Genomic DNA, 20,892 nt, shown 5'->3' on the forward strand with positions numbered 1-20,892 from the left:
TGCTTAACCCAATAAAGTGAACATGAATGCAATTAACATCAAATGGAAAAAAACAACATGTCTTGTGTTTCTTCCCCACAGGTTTCCTTGAGAAAAATCGTGATATGCTTAGCTCGAACATAATACAACTTGTTCATTCATCCAAAAATAAATTCCTCAAAGAGATCTTTCAGGTGGACACAAGCATGCATGTTCTGCCTTTTGGCCGTGGGACCATTAAGCACCTTGGAAAGGATTCCTTGAAGGTTAGACTGATGAATGGACAACACTTTCGACTCCCACTTTGATAGATTTATGTATAAAATTGAAGCCAGTTAGTGCTCAGGGCATAAGTTGAGGTCTCTAGTTCACAAGGCAAATCTTTCAGATGACGGGATGACAAACGCCAGGTGCTAAATCTCCTAGGCTCCAGCAATTGAAGGCAAATGGGAAAAGTTAAAGAGGGAAAGAGAAGGATTACACAATCAGTTTTCCCATGCTCTAGTGGCAAGGTATATTAGGGTTGGTGACACTTGAGCACATTGGATGCTTGGGATTGTCATTCCCATTATAGAGATGCAGATTTGTGCAGTTTATCTTGGCTATTACAAAAATTTTTCCTGTCATTCTGTAGAAAGAAAGGAAGATGACCTTCACAGAGATAGACCAGATCTATGACCAAAGTGACAGGAAAAACATGGCTTAAGTGCATAGTAAGAAGGAAGAATGAACAAAAGATGAATTCCAAATTTACATAAGGGAGGACATAAAGCACCATCAGATTTACAAGAGTCTGTTATTATAGCCAAAGTTAATAAAATTAGCTTTGGTTTTTGTGTGACTGAACTTTATGTTGATTTCTTTGTTTGGTTTTCATAGTAGGGTTCACACACTATAAAATTACATAATAATGTAGCATTTTGTGTCTCACAAAATTTAAGGAGAAATAATACATATTTCTTTCTGCACATGCAAAATGATTTCACAGCATCTTCTCATGTATTTATCTTCTTTAGATTTGGATTGTCATATAAGTCTTGCTGACAATGGAATAAATAAATACACTTTCCCCTTTTAATTTTTTCTGGTCTAATTTAGTAATTTTTTCTAATACAATACTAATTGTATCATTGAGCAGTATGAGTTACTGCTTGTTAAATACAACCTCAAAGTAAGTTAAAACTTGATTAAGTCCAGGACTCATTGTCTGTTTTTCTTACAGTACTATCTTCTTACTTTCAGTTAGAAAATGATATCATCTCCATATCTCAATGTTTAACTGCAGTTTTAATTACTGCTGTGTGATCTCTTTCAATTCTACTACAATATAATTAAATCAACATGGGGACAATACACATCCTTGTCTCACTGTATTCCCTTTTATGAATCACTCTGAGTCTCCAAATTCAGTCCTTACAGTAGCTTTTTTATAGTAAAGATTACTCAGCCTTCACATTCTAGTACACAAAGACTTTGATGTAGGAAATGAAAAAAACAAAACTTTGATGTAGGAAATGAAGAAAAGGAATATGGATATATTCTCTTGATCTCTCTAATATCAGTCTAATTTTATATCAGAATTTATGTCCCTCTGCCTTTTCTAAAGCATGCTTATTCATTTGGCATTTCTTTTTCTGAATATAGCTCTGTTCTTTATAACATCTTCAAATAAAGATTTGCCTCTCTAAATAATAAATTCAGTGGTGATTTGGTACTTTGTGTGTTGTCTTGCATTTCGTATACTGAATACAATATAAACTTTATAAACCAAACTTTTCCAAACTTTAGGCAACTTTATGGCACTCTTGTCCCATATTTATGGGCATAGTTAGAAATTTAATAGTCTCATCTCCTGCAGATTTAAACAATGTAGTGCTATTTTGTTTGTGCCTTGTGCTTTCCTCTTCGACAGTTCATCTATTGTCTTGCTATCTAGTGAAGTTATTTCCTGAATGTATCCTGCCTCTACAAATATTTCTGTTGTACTATAATCACACCCATATGGAGTGTCAGTATAACATTTCCACTTTTCTTTAATCTCATTTTGCCTCTTTCACATTTTTTCCATAAACACTTGTTTGAATATTCTAATCATAGGCATAAATTACAGTGACTATATTTTCTTGAAAAAAAACAAAGGACAAACCTGAAAAAGAGCAAAACTGAAAAAGGTTAATAAGGATTTTAAAAATTAATTGTTCATGTTTATAATTGTCTATTACAAAGGAAAATACTATTTGGCCTTGGGGATCAGAGAGTGGCGAAGAGCCCATAAAATGGTTGTACTGTTTATGAATTATTATGGTCTAATGATCAATGTATTCCATAGTTTTAATTGTTTTAATATTTTATACAGGTAATCCTCAATTTACAACTGATCACATAAGAACAGTTCAAAGTTAAGAAGGATATCCCCAGAGCTATATATGACCTATTTTCAAAGTCACAATGGTTTCCCCCCCCTCTCTCTCTCACACACACACACACACTTTAGATGCTTGGCAATGGGCCAACTTTTACAGCCAGTTGTAGCATCTCATGGTCACATGGTTGCAATTTATGTCATTTCCAGTGTTTACTTCTGGTTTCCAGCAAAAAACACCTATTGGGGATAATGCATTCACTTAAAGATCATGACATTCACTCAACAACTCTGGTATTTGCTTAACGACTGCTACAAAAAAACTGAAAAATAACATGATGCCTCAATTTATGATCACAATGACTTACAACCATATTTCCAGGTTCAATTACAGTTATAAATCAAGGACTACATGTAATATTTGCATTGTTGTTTTATTCTATGTGCTTGGTATTGTTTATGCTTTAATTGTAAGCTGCCCAGAGTCATAAATGTGAGAAAGGTGGCTATATCAATTGAAATAAATAAATAAAATTCAAGAGCAAAACCAAGAAAATAAATAATAAATTAAACTAAAGGACAGCTTTCTGAAATAAAGGACTGTCCTTTATAATAAAGTATGATCACTATGGTGTAAATTCACATAAAATGTTTTGTTCTTTAAAAAAACCCTCTAATTTCTTATTATATTCTTTTATCTGATAACATACTTGATTAAAATATTTTTCTTTGTTCTTTCTGGCTTGTGTTCAGTTATAATATTATTCAAGACCTTTGTTCTGTCTTTCCCTATCATGACAGTTTATTATACAAACTATTTGGATTTTTTTTTTCAGTTTGTCTTTCCTAATACAGGTTTTCTTCTCTCTTCCTTTTTACATAAAGTACTGAATCTCTTCTTCACACTGATTTTATATACTGACTATGTTCCTAGGGCACATATTGTTAGCACTTATATCCTCTTTTATTTTCAAAGTATGATCCATATGTGTATGCAAAATTATTGGTAAGATCCAATAATCTACAAAGTTGTTACTGCAAAGCTGAAATATATGCTGCTTCCTTCTCCTCTGAGCATTTATATGGCATCATTATGAAACACAATGGACAAACAACAAGCTTATATGAAACCAAAACAAAGAAAGGGGCAGCTTTAAATATGCATTCATTAGCAAAGCACGTAGAATATTTTACATGGAAATGTTATTTCAAGAAAGATAGAAAAAAGCTTTGCTGCATGTATACATATCAGGTTCATTTTGAATTCCTTTCAACACTGAGAAAAAATTGAACTATTAAACTTGCAAAATAAATAATGGCTTTGTATATTTGCATTCAACCATCTATGTTTTATATTTTTTTCCTGTAAACAATTTACAGCATTGTTATAAATTGTTTGCTGATTGTCATTTGGCATTTATGCCATTTCTGTACTTTCTGTCCCCAGGGATCAGATTCTGGCAAACGCTTGCCTACACTAGCAGGACAATTCAAACAGTCTCTGGAGCAGTTGATGAAAATCTTGAATAGCTGTCAGCCTTATTTTATCCGCTGCCTTAAACCCAATGACCAAAAGAAACCCATGGTAAACTTTCATTATGCTCCTCATATGTCATGTCATATGGTTTCAGGAGGGGGGAAATAATTTTGTAAGGATTATATAATTGATTAATTAATTTCTTAGATTTTTAATAGTTTCCAGAAGACATAGTTTTATTAGTCTGTATGCCAAAAATACTCCCAGAAGATGTCTTGTGATAAATTTCCCAGAATTCCAGGAGCTGAAGTCCACACATCTTAAAGTTGCCAAGTTTGAAAAATACTGTTTGGCCTAACCACAAGTAGAATATATTGCACTTTTTAATTTTCTTTATATAAAGGATATTACTACATGAAAATATGTATAATAAAAATTTCAAATTGAAGTAAGTAAAAATGTAATATGTTCATTCTGCACTTGGAACATTCTTGGTTAGTTTAAGTCAGATATCACAGCATTTTCAAGACATACCATATCCAGGAGAAAAGTAATGATGAAAACGTGCTTTTTCTTGTTGTCACTGGATTGTTCATACCCTGCAAATTGTAAATGATTTTCAGGGGAGAAGACCATTTATTCAAAAATTTCCAGGCTTCAGTTTACATTACTTTAATGATGATACATGTACAGATACACTAACTAGCCCTCATGAGTGGCAGTATCTAGTTGAGCTTGGCTGATCTCAAAAGCTAAGCAGGGTGAGACTTGGTTAGTACTCAGAGGGGAGGCTACCAATAGCAGGGCAATAGTTCAGACTGGATATGGAAAAATGACAGAAACAAACCATTGTCATTTTGTTTCCAAGAAAACGAGATGGCTGACTTGTTTAAATCATCAGAAGCCAAATTTGATGCAAAGGCTGCTTTATTTCAGAACTATGCTTTTTTCTTTGTGCGACCAGGTAGTTTAGACCTACCTGAAAATATGATTTAAGAACAAAACAATATTTTTCATTAAATCAACTCTGGATTTGGTTAGTTAGAGAATGTTTATGCTTCTGTGGTAAATTTGGCATTTCTTTCATTTTCAGCAATTTGATAGAGAACTCTGTATCCGACAGCTATACTACTCTGGTATGATAGAAACCATACGGATTAGGAAAGCTGGCTATCCAATTCGCTATAACTTTGCAGATTTCTTTCAGAGATACAGAGTCCTACAGCCAGTGCCAGCTAGAGAACAGGTATCCTGTTATATATTTTCAAGATTGGTTATTGTTTTAAATTACTCTTTTATAATAATAAGTGGTAATAAAGCAGATTGATTTGTTCTAAAATCTGTTCCTACAGCATTTATTACGTGCAGTATCAGCATCAATATTAAATTTTCTAAATAACTATAAATAAATTCTAACTGATGACAGATTAACAGAATTGGAAGGGTCCCTGTAGGTCATCTAGTCCAACCCCCCACCCAAGCAGGAGACCCTACACCATTTCTGAGAAATGGCAGTCCAATCTCTTCTTGAAAGCCTCCAATGATGAAGCTCCCACAACTTCCGAAGGCAGATTGTTCCACTGATTGATTGTTCTCATTGTCAGAAAATTTCTCCTTATTTCTAGGTTGAATCTCTCCTTGATCAGTTTTCATCCATTATTCCTTGTATGGCCTTCGGGTGCCTTGGAAAATAGCTAGACCCCCTCTTCTCTGTGGCAGCCCCTCAAATATTGGAACACTGCTATCATGTCTCCCCTAGTCCTTCTTTTCACTAGATTAGCCATGCCCAGTTCCTGTAACCGTTCTTCATATGTTTTAGTCTCCAGTCCTCTAATCATCTTGGTTGCTCTTTTCTGCACTTTTTCTAGAATCTCAACATCTTTTTTATATTGTGGTGACCAAAACTGGATGCAGTATTCTAGGTGTAGTCTTACTAAGGCTTTATAGCCTTAATTCGAACAGCTCACACTCTGCTAGAGAGAAGTTCCTTGGGGTTCCAGCATGAGTCCAAAAGCACGGAATACAAAACCTCTGGTCCCAGTGACCAACCCAGATTAGATCTATAAATATTCTTAGTTTTCCTTTAGTACATAGCAATCTATTTCTTTTATTTTTGTTTAACAGTAATTATCAAATATTGTGAAGTATAGGAATAACATAAATCTGTTGAAAAAATGGTAATTGCTAACACTTGAAAATCTTAGATAATCAACAATTAAGATATGAATTAACAAAGTTTCTTTAATCAGTTTATTAGAGAAGATTGCAGATACTCTTAGAATAATGAAACATCAGAGGCAGGAACCACAATACTACCAATTTGGGCAGGTGTTACATGTAGTAATTTATTATGTTTTAATGACAGCGCTTGGTGATATCTCATTTCTCATGTTATGAGATATTATTTGCAAATAGAGAGGAAAAATGTATAAAAAGATACTTCCTAAGCATGGCCAGTTTGAAATGTTTAAAAATTCATACAAATTTGATGACTCAATAAATAAATTTATTTCTTATGTAGCCTTTATATTTTTACTTTAATTTAAATGAGATTGTTACCTTCCATTCCAGCTGAAAAATGATGTTCGTCAGAGTTGCATTTGTATCTGTAAGAAAGTAATGGAAGATGAAGATTGGAAAATTGGAAAAACCAAAGTTTTTCTGAAAGTAAGTTACACAGTTTTCACAGGCAGATGCTTTTCATGACTAACTGTGCAAACCTGTTTCTGAAACAAATCCAATTGGATTCAGTGGGGTTTATGGTATGTCCAATTGCATGTAGGCTGATGGTATAATCTTAAGCATTTTTACTTGAAGTATTCAGATAATTCTTGGTAAAAATAGGTTCCAGAGCCCCATTCTGTTTTGTGGGATAAACCTTTCCATACTGGAAAGCAAGAGTATCCGAGTGGAAAATAGAAATAGGTGGAGTCAGAATGCAGGGTATAAATTAACTTTGAAGATATAAAATAATTATTCTATTCTGATCAAATAAATGCTCCCTTGATGTCCAAAAAATGATGTGGAAATCATAATAAATAGACAACTCATTTAGATATACTTTTAATCCTACCTCTGAATTTTTTTCTTACAAGTTAAGATAAACTGCTCATAACTAATAAATGTATTTCTGAACAAACAAACAAATCTGAACACTTGAATGGTGAAATACTCCAATGTACATATATTTTATTATTTTATTCCTTTCTGGATAAGCAATGGTATGTGCAGCACAGAAGAAGAGTAAGAAATAGTCTTCCCTTTTTAAGGATCTCCTCAAACCTTTTCCAAACATGACTTTCTAAGTCTTTCTTTTCTCCCCATTTATTCTGTTTCAAAATATTTGTTTTGCAGCTTGATCCTGATTTATGCTTTCTATATAATCAAACCCAGTGATACGGTGGAATTGAATTACACCGGCTGGCAAAAGCTGACTGTTAAAGTTTCTGGAATTTTGTGAGCTGAGCCACTATGCATGGCATGCAAATTGGCTGATCTATGGCTAGTAATCTGGCAGCAGCAACAGAGCAGCAGAACTGGTTTTTAAAATATTTATCAGGGGACCATTGATCAACTGCCAGTGGGTTTAGTAATAAATTGAATTGTTAAGAAGAACAATTAAATCCAGCTACTGTTGTGTATACAGAATCATTTAATCTGTTTTGCTTCAGCCTTAGTTTAAATTTTTATTTTTCTCAAATTTTTAATAGGATTATCATGATACGGTCCTGGAGGTGCAGCGTGACAAGGCACTCAGAGAAAAAGCCATTCTAATTCAGAAGGTGTTGAGGGGATTCAAAGACAGGTAACCATGTTTAATGGTAGTGACAAATGTGAATTATTAACAGTCACAGTGGTGCATTGTTTAGATCCGGGTTTTCAAACTGTGTTCCATGGAGTCCTTGAGTTCCTCAAGAACATGATAAGGTTCTGTGACAGACTAAAAGAGAAACAAACAAATTCAATTGAATGAAGTCAGTTTTCCATGATTGGTGCCTTGACTTTTGATCAGTGATTTCCAATATTTTAAAAAACCAACAAGTTGGACAGCCTGAAAAAGCTTGAAAACCTCTGTCTAGAATGCAATAAGATCCTCAAAGAGCAAAAATGAGCAGGAGGGAGTGAAAAGATGGTAGTTTATAGCCTAGGAAGCAAAACATTGGCCTTCCATTCCAGAAAGAGGAAAACCCATAACTAGTAGTGACCATAGGGGGAGGGGTGTCCAAAAAGACAAGATGACAGCCACTATCAGGCAATTGAAGTACTGCCCATTTTTATGTTCATCACATCACATGCAAAAAGGGTGGGCTTTTTGGATGCCATCTTGACTTTATGGACCCCTTCCTGTTATGCGACCCTCCCATAACCAAACAAATCAATGTGTTGTCTAGGTTTTAATCTACCCTGTCTGGCTAACAAGAAAAGAAAGGATAAGGTTCGTGATTTAAAAAAAAATGTAAAAGAGAAACAAAGAAATACAGTAGTCCAGAGGGAACTGAGCATGCTCAATACACATGGAAAGTTGGAAAAGAAATAGGAAATGGTGATGAATGGAACACCATCTATGGAATATCAGGATCACTGCATTTAAACAGATCATTTACTACTGTTTGATCCAAGCCTTCTTGCCCACAATAATGGAGCCACAGCAGATACCTAATCTCCTCTAAAACACGCTAAATCACTTTAACCCATTTAGGCGGTTGAACTCTAAATTCATGGTACATTGAGCATTAAAGTGTTAGTGTTAAAGGAAAAACCACTTAGAATAGTTCATGTCTATTTAAGATAATTCCAGTACCTCATAGAAGAGGGAGTTCACATGTCATTGTTTTCATCTAAAAAATGAAATCACTTGGTCTTGCTATAATGAAATTACTTGGTCTTGATTTGTTTTTTTGGGATAACTCAGTTTTTCTCCAGCACCTGTTCCATTGGGTGTGCTCTGAACACTCCTTTAATATTTTTTTTCCTTGTGGAATAACTTAGTTGTGTTTGTTGTTATTCTTTCTCTGTAAAGGAAACAATTTCTGAACCAGAGACAAAGTGCTGTAGTTATACAGGCAGCCTGGAGAGGATATATTGCTCGGAAAAATTTTAGAATGGTAAGAATTTGCCTTTAACCCTGAGATACAGCAACAGAAGATGTTTTGCACCACAATTAATGTCAGGCTGTTATTTCTCCCATATAGCTCATATTGGGATTTGAACGTCTGCAAGCCCTTTTCCGGAGCAAACAGCTTATGAAGAAGTACGAAGAAGCCCGTGGCAACATGATTAAGTTTCAAGCGTTGTGCCGAGGTTACCTGATGCGCCAGAAAATTGCTGAACAGCTGAAAGCTGTGTGTGTGATACAGGCTTATGCCAGGGGAATGTTTGTTCGTAAGACTTTGCACAAAATGAAGAAGGTAGGTAGTATGATTGGAAGCATGGAAATAGGAATCAGAGCACAAGTCTTGTCCATAGAAATTGTGCAGAAGAGTAATTTTGATGATAGAATAAAATAGCTATACCTCCAAAGAGAGTGACTAGTTATAGCTTGTTTAATATAATTAAAGTGGAGAATCTGGGAAATCATAACTAGGACATGAGAACAGAATGGCTAAAATTAGTATTAGATCCAGCCTGTTTCTGTGTTAAATAAATGCTTAAAAATAACAGTGTCAAAATTACCTAAGATTATTGTCAATGCAACAATCCACTATTACACATCCCTGATAGATGGCAATTTGGCATTTACTTAATTTGTTCAGAGAAAGAGAGTTCATCTTTTCCTGAGGCAGTCGTTTTGCCGGTGATTAGCTATCACCATCAGTACTTGTCCAAATGTCCAATCACTATCTACTCCCCTCCAGCTAAAACCTATTCCTTCTTGTCTTGTCTTCTAAAACATCTGGAAAATTTTGCCCTATCTCTTATCTATGACAACTCTTCAATACCTAAATAATCTCAATTTTTGATTTGATAGATGATAAAATGTGTAAAGTTTTCTTCTACAACAATTCCTTGAAAAGGGTGAACTCAATATTTTGCTTTAAAGTGAGTTTTAAGGTGTAATAAGATGCACTTGAAGGCATACATGCTTAGGATGTGGTGTGTGTGTGCTGCCTGCTTGCCTCAGGTAGGGACCCTCTAAGGCCTCTTTCTCTGCAAATCTTACAATACCCATGATCCTAAGGAGAGCCCATTCTGTAAATGCTACCATCAGGTACACTTCCACAAAGAAATCCTTTCTGGACCAGAGTTACTTGGGAGTAGTCAGCAGAAGGAAGATACATATGATAATATTAAAACCCTTTCAGAATGGAGTCATACATTCAGTAAGAAATCAAGTCTATATCATGTGTTTAGTTTAATTAAAAAACTAAAAAGTTGAAAGAACAAAAGGACAGGAGAAAAAAATAAATAAAAGAAAACTGACTTCTGAAAGGATTATCTCAGTAGCAACTCCTTGAACCAGGAAGACAGAGATGGAATAACAAGAAGGTATAATTAAGTCACCAAACCCAAATAATCTTTTGTACGATCAAATCCAAATATCAACCCATATCCAACTTCACTATTTCTTAGATTGCAAGTCCTTTCTTAGATTTCCAGCCTGGTTTCTGGATCTGGACGCTGCCTATCATTTTGAGCCAGCCCTGGGAGAGTACTCTCATTCGTCTATGAAAGGCAAAAAAAGGACAATATCTTAATCCATTAGTGTTTGGGTTTTGCAAGTTTCAAATTTCTCTGCCCATTTACCTGTATCAATATATCAGGTTTTCCTTTCTGAATCTCTTGAGTGGGATTTCTTTTGCTTAACTAGATGAGGCATTTCACTGGGCCAAAATAAAATAAATAGCTTTCTGTTAACATTTCAACAACCCTCATCTTGAAGCAATGTTTAATAAATTGCCAGGAATAAAATTATTGTTGAAGTTTCCAGTGTCAAATCATTGAATAGTAACTAATTCTGTTATTTTGTTTTGATGATGCAGGAGTATTTATAAAATGCAATTTGTACATATAAAGTCCTAACTCAATCCCTAAATCCAGTTTAATGGATTCCTATTATTTCTTTACAGGAACGTTTGGCAATTCCTTTAAAAATAAAGGACTCTAAAGAAAACAAACATGAATCAATGTATGATGTCATCAGTGATCAGGAAATGGTGGACAGAGTATTTGGCTTCTTGCCTTCGTTCATTGGGGGACAAGAAGGCCAAGCTCCTTTGGGCTTTGAGGTAAGAAGAGGTGGAGAAATAATTAAATTGATTGTCTATTGTAATAGTATGTGGGAATCACCTTCTGAGGCAGGAGAAAGAGCAATAGCCTAGACAACAATCTGGTAAACAAAATCTGAGTCCAAAGGAGAAAGTGGCAGAAGCATTTAGGAGGGACTCTCCCTGGTTTTTGGTGAGTAAAAGTGAGGTACCAGAGGGGTACTTTCAGACTTGCAAGCTTCTGTTAACGTAACCTTGTAATAAAAATAGGTCTAGCATTCCTGATTGTGCTTTTTGAACAATGAAGTAATTCTGAGGAACTAATGAGCACATTTGAAAATTTCAAAATATATCATTAAAATGGCAGCATTGCTGATTGTGACCAAAATAAAAATAATGATTTACCAGAAAGCAAACTGATAAAGTTATTTCACATGACCACCTTTATCCACCATCTCAACTTAAAGTTGCCCTATTTCTGGGCAGTGAATACCAATACCCTGCAAAAGCAGAGCAATAGATTTCATCCATTCACCATTTTTATTTTTATTTTCTGGGAGTCATTATGAAGTTGATCAGAAAATCCCTATTTCTGAGAAGCCAAATTTCTGAGGTTGTCATAGCAATTTGAGCAAGATGGCTGTCCCCTCATTTCCCAGAGCTACAAACCTCCTGGAGACTGCTGCCTGTCAATCTCTTCATGGAGAGCAGCTGTTTGGAGCACTTGTCCAGAGAGGCCTACTTGCTGGTTCTTCATTCCATTATGGTCATAGGCGTCATTTTTTGTGGAATAATCTTCAGTCTACCATTTTTTCCCTGGAATGCAATCCCTGAGTGCTGAAGAGGACATTATTTAAATAACTTTTCTGCCTGCAACTTTAACACCTTCTTATATCAAGGCTAGGTTAACAATACTAGAGAATTAAAGCTAAACTGTTTTTCTACTTCTGTACCTTGTAGGACCTGGAGAAAAAAACACAAACAAACAAGCTGCACGAGATAGACCTGGATATGATCCCCATAACGGTAGAGCTGGATGAGGAGGCAGATGACTTGGCACAATACACCTTCCCCAAATTTGCAGCAACTTATTTCCAGGGATCTGCCACTTATACACACATTAGACGTCCACTGCGCCACCCTTTGCTTTATCATGATGAAAAAGATGATATTTTGGTAATTATTTACTTTAGTTTAATGTGTTTTTAAAATCAAAACTCCCAGTTCCTTGAAGTAATGTTTAATAAATTGCATTTGGAATAAATTTGGAACAGCTTGTTTTCTTTCCCTGATAACAGGCAGGAAAATTAAAACAACTGTTTGTTACATAGCCTTCAGGGACTGAAGTGTAAGTTGTTCTGAATCAGACTATGTTTTTCCTGATAATTTGGAATGTGGTGCTGCAGACTGTACTGAATATTATAGAATGGATGTTAATGCAGTGATGTGGATAAGGAATGTATTTGGTTATGTTGATTTTTATTGTGTTTGCATATTGCATATTCTAAGTATGTTTTAAGGCACCAGATTAGAAACCAGGAGACTGAATTTTAGAGTCACTTTAGGCACCAAGCCAGCTGGGTGACTTTGGGTCAATTGTTATCTCCCAGGAAGCCCTAAGAAGAAAGAAAAGGCAAACTATTTCTTATAATCTTGCCAAGAAAACTGCAGTGACTAGGCAGTTGCTAGGAGTTAATACTGTCTCAAAGGCAAACAAACAAACAAACAAACAAATAAATAAGATGTTATAGCAATTGATGATCATGGCCTTATCGCCTATAAATTAGTCTTTTTCAGTCATCAAATAACTGCAATATTAAAAGTTCAATATTACTTCAGTTTTAATTAATCCTTTATTTAAAAACAGGAAACATTTGTCATTCCAATCTCAATGAAAAAGTTATTAACAATATAAAGATCAAAAACAAAGAGACCAACCTATCCTACCATGAAAAGGAGTTCCAGACAATTGACACAATGGCCATGTATAAAATAGTCTGCTTTAATCCCCACATTCTCATTTTGTCTAATTGCTGAAAGACACAAGTCTCTGCAGTTGAGGAACACAGTTTGTTCCCAATTTTTTCAAGATTTATAGCCAAGAATCAGCACATTGAAGTTGATTCAGAACAGTTAAGCAACATTTGTAGCTGTTTCAAAATTAATATTCTGTTATTTGGCTGATAAATTCTTCAGTAGATGTTGTTTTCAAGTACTTTTTAAGGACAAATCTGTGCAGAAAACTAAAGGCTTAGACTGGTAGAAAAGTCTGCTGTAGTGTTAATCTTCTGTATAATTTATTACTCTGTCAACTGTCCACTGAACTAAAATGCTAACATCACCCTATTCGGACCCTGAAGGCTTTAAAGTATTCATTTGTTACTAAACTATCTAATTAGGACTATTTGTTTACCAGTTAGTTTAAAATGAGGGATGCGGTGGCTCAGTGGCTAAGACGCTGAGCTTGTCGATCGAAAGGTCGGCAGTTCAGCGGTTCGAATCCCTAGTGCCATGTAACGGGGTGAGCTCCTGTTACTTGCCCCAGCTTCTGCCAACCTAGCAGTTCGAAAGCATGTAAAAAATGCAAATAGAAAAATTGGGACCACCTTTGGTAGAAAGGTGACAGTGTTCTGTGTGCCTTTGGCATTTATTCATGCCGGCCACATGGCCATGGAGACGTCTTTGGACAGCAATGGCTCTTCGGCTTTGAAACGGAGATGAGCACCGCCCCCTAGAGTCAGGAACGACTAGCAAATATGTGCGAGGGGAATCTTTACCTTTACCTAGTTTAAAATATTTTTGTTCAGCCAATTTTGAAAACATTAACTATATTTAGGATAAGCATGTAGAAATATTGAGGCATCATTTCACCATCTCTCTTGCAACTTGAAGGGCTATCCATTAAAAATGGCACATTATGACATTATGATTTGTTTGTTCATTGCTGCTTAATTTAAAAAAATGACACCCAGCAATTTACTTCATAAAACATGAGAAAGACCTAACATTGAGATAAAAGGCAAATATGCAGCAAGACCATAAGTGTAATTTAGATTAGCTTTCTCCAATTTGCACATTCCAGATGTCTTACAATATTTTCAGACAAAATTTGTGCCCATTTGTTCATGGTAAAATTTATACAATGAATTATTAATATTTAATTGTTTCCACATTTTATTCTGGGAAGTACAGTAATTGTACAGTAATTGTATTTAATGAAACCACATACAGTTTTCTCTTCCTAAATGTTGGCCTCAAAATAAGGCAACAGTAACAAAATTGATTTGATTGGACAAAATGGCAAAATCATCTATTGAATGAGTAGCCAATGTTTCTCATACTACATCATGTTTATTGTTTTAACTATATTGTAAACATAGACATGCACTAATTCTCATAATGTTCAATAGGAATTAAGTACATTCATATGCTGATGTACAAAAATCAAGAAAGTTAATTTCTCTCCATTCAGCTAATAAGTATTTGTTAATTAAATGCATCATAATTGCAAGGACAGTATGTCTACTATCTGTTCTCACTAGGCCTCTCTAGCTGTATGGACCATCATTTTGCAGTTCATGGGTGATTTGCCAGAAAGAGTGCAGAATATCAACAGCAAGAGAAGTTCCAAGGAGACCCAGATTTATGAAAGCTTTGACAAGAAAAGCCAACCGCAGCCTGTAAGCAGTTATCATCCAGATATAGTAAGGAAAATATATTTTTCATTGCTATAAGCTTATTTAAATAGAAAAATTAGAATCCTAATTATTTGTTGCTCCATACTAATTTATAACTAATCACTAGATTTAACAGAGCAGGTAGGACAAGAAGCCTACCTTCTTGGTTCATAACATGGGCAGCTATGGACAATATGAACCCTACAGCCAACAAGTATTTTGTAGCCTGTGAAGGGCTTGATAATGCTCATCTTTTCAGAGAGTTATCAAACATCTGAAGTGTCATCTTGTGTGCCTTGTACAAACCACAGACTCTGGGTTTCAGTGATTTTAGAAATGTTTGCTTTGTCTTTAGGGCTTAAATGTTAATTTATTTCAGCTACAGTTTGCTGATTTGAACTAGTAGAGTTACCGGGGACAGGGTAGCTGTCTGTAATTGTTCTATTGTTAATTGTAAGCAGTTTTGGTTTAGCCAGAAAATTGGGTCAAAGTTTATTAGCACTCTGTTTATTGAAAAGAAAGCACCACATTCCATTTGCATGACAGAACATATAATTTATAACACTGCCAGGAAGTTAGTCTTAAGTGTCTACAAAATACTAGAAAGACTCAGCATGATCCTCATCTTGTTCTCCACAAGAGAAAAACATCTTACTAAAATGGAAGCAGACTCAGTTCAATTCTGTCTATATATTCCACAATAGACTAAGAAACTTAGTTCTATTCCATCAGTAAAATAAGATGAGAATGGTTTGCTGCCACACTTTCTTCTTAAATTCAATCTTCTCACTCTGTAATGTTTTTGACTTTTAAAATTTCTTTAACTATACTGGTTAATTTTCTAAAGCTTACTGTACACTGCTAGTAGAGCATTGATGTCTTAGAATGTGACATTTTTCTAACATAAATGTCTATGACAAATTTATTGAATCTAATAATGTAATATTTTGTTAAACTCCGAACACAAGGTAGCCATCAATTAATAGCTATTATTTAACCAATTACTTGTTGCAGCTTTTACGCCATTCAATTTCTGAAGACAAGTGACTTAAAATACTAATTTAAAAAGTCATAATATAAAAATAGTAACATAAGCAGTAATATCTTGATGGGTAATTAAGTGACACTACAAAGAGGAGAAAAACGTTGCTTTCCAAAATTATTTGTTACAAATAACAATAAAAAACAATGTTTGAGACTTTAAAAAAACTGCTTTCTTCCTATAACCCAATGCTTATGAATGCTGGTTCCCCTTTTTTTTCAGTTTCTATCGGTTTTGGGGAATCAAGCTAACTCTTTTTTTCTTCTTCATAAATTGGATAACTTAGGTAGACATCAAAAAAGCTAACAAGTTCTCCAAGGTAATTTCTTCTGTGAAACTGAAGCGCAACTCCAAAATGGCTGATAAGGTTTGTTGCATATTTTCTTCTCACCATCCAATCAGCATTACAGTCTCCTATTGAAAATATACTTGTGGGGCTTATTGCTAGGCAGAAACTTTCTGAGAAAGCAGCAGACATATGCAGATGTTTCCCCCTCCTCTTGTATCTTGAATATAAAATGAATAATGTCAACAAACTAGGTTGCAGATGAACAGACAGACATTTCTCATGTCCAAAGCAACATGGGAGGAATGGAGTACATATCTTGCCTATAATAGGAACTTCCTACTTTGTTTTGAGATTAGTCTGGTCCAAACATTTAAAGCACATCAGGTTGGAGGGGCTGAGCTGGTGTTCCATTCTAGCATGGATTGGGTGCCATTTAAAACAATTCTGATAAAAAAGGGTGAATGGTTTTATGCTTATTTTAGATAAAAAACCAGCTGATGAATGGGGAAGATACCGGTACGTTTCAGGAGGAATGCTCTGAATCTGAGAGGCCTATGTCTAACCTTGAAAAAGTGCAGTTTATCATTGGAAATGCTATTCTGCGTTCTGCCATCAGGTATTACATTTATTAAATAGTACCTTTATTTTCAATAGCAACTGCACAGATCCAGATCCATCTAAAACATCTAAAATGTGTATCTAAAATGGCTTGAATAAAACTCAGGTTTCCTTCAGGTATTGAAATAATGTATGTGTATGTTTTGTGCAATAAGGCTATATAAAAAGCTATTAAGCTTCATCAGAGGTGTTCCTGATATCACTAAATATGTGGTTGATATTTATGTCAATTGTTCCTTGCATGTCTGACATTAATACTCTGAAGCATACTTTTTCTTATAGCCTATGTTGTTTTTTATTTTCTTTGCAAAAAGCTTGAAGCAAAGTTTTTTCTATTGCTTTTGAGCTGAATTTCAAGATTTAAAATATAAAAGTATATTAACTGTTTATTTTTGTATCAGTTGCATTTTTAAACAAAAGTCATAAAATATTTTAGTTAAGCTTACATTTAAGTGAACAATATCATGTGTGAGGTTTTAAATCTCTTAAATTTCACATGAGATCCTCCATTTTTTTTGTTTAGTCAATTTCATAACAAGGGTGAAGTTTCACAACACATCTAGAGTACTCATTGGTTTGATTTGTTTTCCCTGCAAATCCCAGTTTTATAGGTAAAACTGATGTACAGGGCATGAAATAACCCTGAAAACCAAAATGCATGATAAGTAACAGAGAGTGAGAGACATATTCAACACTGCATTCACCTTTCCCCTATTGCTCTTCAACTGTGCATTTTTCTATTCATTTTGTTGAGAAAGTATTTGGGTTTTTAAAATCTTTCCCCCCCCATTATGATTTTCCTTTCCCCCCCCTATTATGCAAAATAGGAATGTCATTAAATCCTATATTCCCAAAAGGAGGAAAGGCAAACCTTTTGGCTCTTCATCCCTGCTGTGGCCAACAGAGAACACAGTCTTTTTTAAAAAAATGTAATTAAATGTGATCTCTGGCCAGAAAAGTTTGCTAGCTTCTGAAATAATGAACTTGAAATATAACAAAATGCCTATTTGTTTTCTATAACAGGGATGAAATTTATTGTCAGATCTGCAAACAACTCACTGAAAATAACAATAAAACTAGTTACCATAGAGGTTGGATCTTGCTGTCACTTTGCCTTGGTTCTTTCTGCCCTTCGGACCAGTTTGTGAAGGTATTGATTCTGAAAAGCTACTTCAGTTAATGGCTGAGGACCATGTGTAGAACAAAGCTTTAGCCCTAGGGTGACAAACATCTTCATGTAGGAGCCAGAGGCTATACTACTGCCACCATTCTGGGGTACTTTGTTATGAATGCTCCAACACTGGAAGTTTTTAAGAAGATATTGGATAATTTACTTTTTGCACAAGTTGCACAGAGACAGCTGGTAAAGCCATAGTTAAAATGGTTGCCTGAGGAGGCAGCAACCACTCTTTCTGTGCATATGAGGTAAATATATTTCATTTAGGACCATGGGCTAGATCAACGGCCCCCAACCTTTTGGGGACCAGGGACCAATTCTATGGAGAGAGGTTTTTCCATGGACCAGGCGGGGCATGTTTTCACATGCTGCCTGCATCCCATGGATGGGGCTTTGTTTGTTTGCCCAGTTTCTGGCCATCCACAGACTGGGGGTTAGGGACTCCTGGGCTAGATGATTTTGGGTTCAGGTTGCTAAGCTCTGCTCTAGCCCATAGTTACCTAATGCAAAATTCAGCAGCAACTATTCCCTATTCTTTCTAGTGTTTCCCTTCTTATTGTATATATTGACCTTCTTCCTCTTCACTCCCAATTCTTGGCTGCTTTCTGCCTTAATGCTATCCTAAAAACATCTTATTGGTAACATTTGGATTTTGACAATCATTGTGAAGTTTGTTTCCATCTTACACACTGAAGGTTGACATTTGCAGTTTTCAGACACAGGCCAAATATTTTCATGTTTGCAGCCTAAAGAATGATTTCACCTTCTACTTTGTCAAGCCCATTCTTAAAGAGTATTTAAAGAATATCATTATACTGGAGACATGATATTCAAAGCGCAAAAAGTAACATGGACTGTAAACATTTTCATTATGTTCTACTTACTGTTATAGAAAATTCTAACAAACTATGTGGTCATATGCTTTCAAATAACTCATTTTATTTCATACTATTGTAGTATCTACTAAATTTCATTCGGGGTGGACCATTATTGTATGCACCATATTGTTCTGAACGGTTGAGGCGAACTTATATGAATGGAACACGATCTGAACCACCTAGCTGGATGGAGCTGCAGGTAACTATTACCCAAATTACATTACATTTTATCTGCTCTTTTCTTAACATCAAAAATTATGGTATGATAGGACAAAGGATAGGTAATTCTAATTATCTAAATTAATATTTTCCAGTCTGATATCCTCCAGCTATGTTAGATTAGAATTGCCATTGTCCTCACCAGAATGGCCAATTATTTTACATCCTTTTTCTGATATCTTACGTTTCCTTCCATGCCTGAAGTCGCTTAGAGTAGGTTCCACATTAGCTCTCTTCATTCACTTCTTATGAGGAATCCAGCTGACACTATTTAGCTAGACTTTCTTATGAATTCCATGTTCTCTTTCTTTTAACAGCCTTCATTTGAGACACATTTGCTGCACTAGCCATTCTAAGTAAGCAAGCAAAAATCAGTATTTTTTCCAGAACTTTCTTTAAATTGCACAAATACAAGTTTATTTCCTGTGAAAGAAAATAAATTAAATTACTGAATTATTATATTTACCCCTCAAAATTGAATTTTTGCTATAAAAAGGGTAAGTAAAAAAAGTTAGCAATTACCTTTGTCAAAAGCAATATGAATTGGCTGTGGGGAAAGATCAGCTATTCAAGAGAGAAAAGATCTTACTAATATCTTGAGAGAACAGGAAAGAGTTGAAAGGAGCAACTATCAAACAGAAAAAGATTAACATTGAAAGATTAACATTTAGTGGCTGTAACTTTATGAATAAACATCATAAGAGGAACCTGATGATGAGAAAAAACATCTCTGGATAATACCATTTACACTTAAGCATAGAAAAACCTACTTGAGAGCAGAGGTTCGTTCTCCAAGCTTGTGGATTGGTTTCCAAACATTTCATTACCAGGCTAGATAACATCTTCAACAGAGTTTAAGGGGTGTCAGTGTTCCTCTGTTAATAAGAACTTTGTGTGGTCAGTAGGTCTTGTGTTGGGGATGTCACATCAAGTAAGGATCTTGTGATAGGTCTTGTGATGGGGAAGTAACATTAGGTGAGGATCATTGGGAGGTGAAGTGCTGGTTGGGGGCATGGGTTGCATGGGTTGGTTGAGGATCGATGCTGCTGACGTGATCCACACCTAACCCATCGTAAGACCATCACTTGATGCAACCCACACTTGACCCATCACAAGACCCACCTGATGTGACCTTCCCATCATAAGACCTACTGACCACACGAAGCCCTTATAAACAGAGGAACACTGACACTGATCTCCCCTAAACTCTGCTGAAGATGTTACCCAGCTTGGTAGCGAAACATTCAAAACCAACCCAAGAGCTCAGAGAACAAACCTCCACCCTCATTCTATACTCAAGCTACAGATATTTGCCACCTTTTTAGCATTAAGGCACTAAAAGGCATGGACAAGTTAAATATTGATTAATCTATTCTAATAATTTCACAAAGCCTTCCCTAACTAGATGTAGATCATTTATATACACTATATTGTAAAAGCTGAGATTCAATCTTCTTCATTTCAGAATAGACTTCTATTTCTTAGTACTTACTTAACTTTATTTTTTAGGCAACCAAGAGTAAGAAACCAATTACACTTAGTGTAATCATGATGAATGGCAACAGTACCAAAGTGCTTGCAGATTCAGCCTCCACTGCAAAGGAGATCTGCCAGCTGGTAGCTGATCAAATGAACTTGAAAGACACATTTGGTTTCTCTCTCTACATTGCTTTGTATGATAAGGTAAAATGAAGTTATGTGTCATGTCAATCTAAATGCTCTGGAAAAGCACACTTTTAAAAATATTTTCATTTCTAATCTGTTATTTTTGTATCCTAGGGTGAGAACATTATTTCATAAAATACTTTCCTGGGTGGTTTGGGCTTTTCTTGCCAGTCCAGGGCTCTAGATATAAAAATGCACTTTCCATCTCTTCCCAGATTTCACCAGCTGTTTACCCTTTTTTCATATAAATAGCACTAAGAGGTTTTATAACTTAAAGAAATTCACATAACCAGAATTGATAGTT

The 20,892-nt window shown here is 35.2% G+C and overlaps 1 protein-coding gene and 1 long non-coding RNA gene across 3 annotated transcripts in view; one reads left to right on the forward strand and one right to left on the reverse strand.

Annotated features, from left to right (window-relative positions):
* The window catches only part of MYO7B (myosin VIIB), a 67,304-nt gene that overhangs the window by 25,157 nt on the left and 21,255 nt on the right, over nucleotides 1-20,892 (forward strand). For both annotated transcript variants that reach the window (XM_034439754.3, XM_034439753.3), the window contains exons 15-29: nucleotides 82-245; nucleotides 3,789-3,926; nucleotides 4,912-5,064; nucleotides 6,390-6,485; nucleotides 7,529-7,623; nucleotides 8,839-8,923; nucleotides 9,011-9,226; nucleotides 10,886-11,044; nucleotides 11,984-12,199; nucleotides 14,566-14,727; nucleotides 16,029-16,109; nucleotides 16,514-16,647; nucleotides 17,673-17,799; nucleotides 18,784-18,903; nucleotides 20,433-20,606. In XM_034439754.3, coding sequence (XP_034295645.2) covers nucleotides 82-245; nucleotides 3,789-3,926; nucleotides 4,912-5,064; nucleotides 6,390-6,485; nucleotides 7,529-7,623; nucleotides 8,839-8,923; nucleotides 9,011-9,226; nucleotides 10,886-11,044; nucleotides 11,984-12,199; nucleotides 14,566-14,727; nucleotides 16,029-16,109; nucleotides 16,514-16,647; nucleotides 17,673-17,799; nucleotides 18,784-18,903; nucleotides 20,433-20,606 — 2,120 coding nt within the window. The remainder of the gene's footprint in view (nucleotides 1-81; nucleotides 246-3,788; nucleotides 3,927-4,911; nucleotides 5,065-6,389; nucleotides 6,486-7,528; nucleotides 7,624-8,838; nucleotides 8,924-9,010; nucleotides 9,227-10,885; nucleotides 11,045-11,983; nucleotides 12,200-14,565; nucleotides 14,728-16,028; nucleotides 16,110-16,513; nucleotides 16,648-17,672; nucleotides 17,800-18,783; nucleotides 18,904-20,432; nucleotides 20,607-20,892) is intronic.
* Nucleotides 4,353-11,716, reverse strand: LOC117678539 (uncharacterized). Its single transcript, XR_004595052.1, has 3 exons — nucleotides 11,693-11,716; nucleotides 6,378-6,424; nucleotides 4,353-4,417 (listed from the first exon to the last, which is right to left on the reverse strand). It is a non-coding gene; the product is annotated as an uncharacterized LOC117678539 (long non-coding RNA).

Source organism: Pantherophis guttatus, chromosome 6 (genome assembly GCF_059756535.1).
Source record: "Pantherophis guttatus breed Tessera chromosome 6, ASM5975653v1, whole genome shotgun sequence".
NCBI lineage: Eukaryota > Metazoa > Chordata > Lepidosauria > Squamata > Colubridae > Pantherophis > Pantherophis guttatus.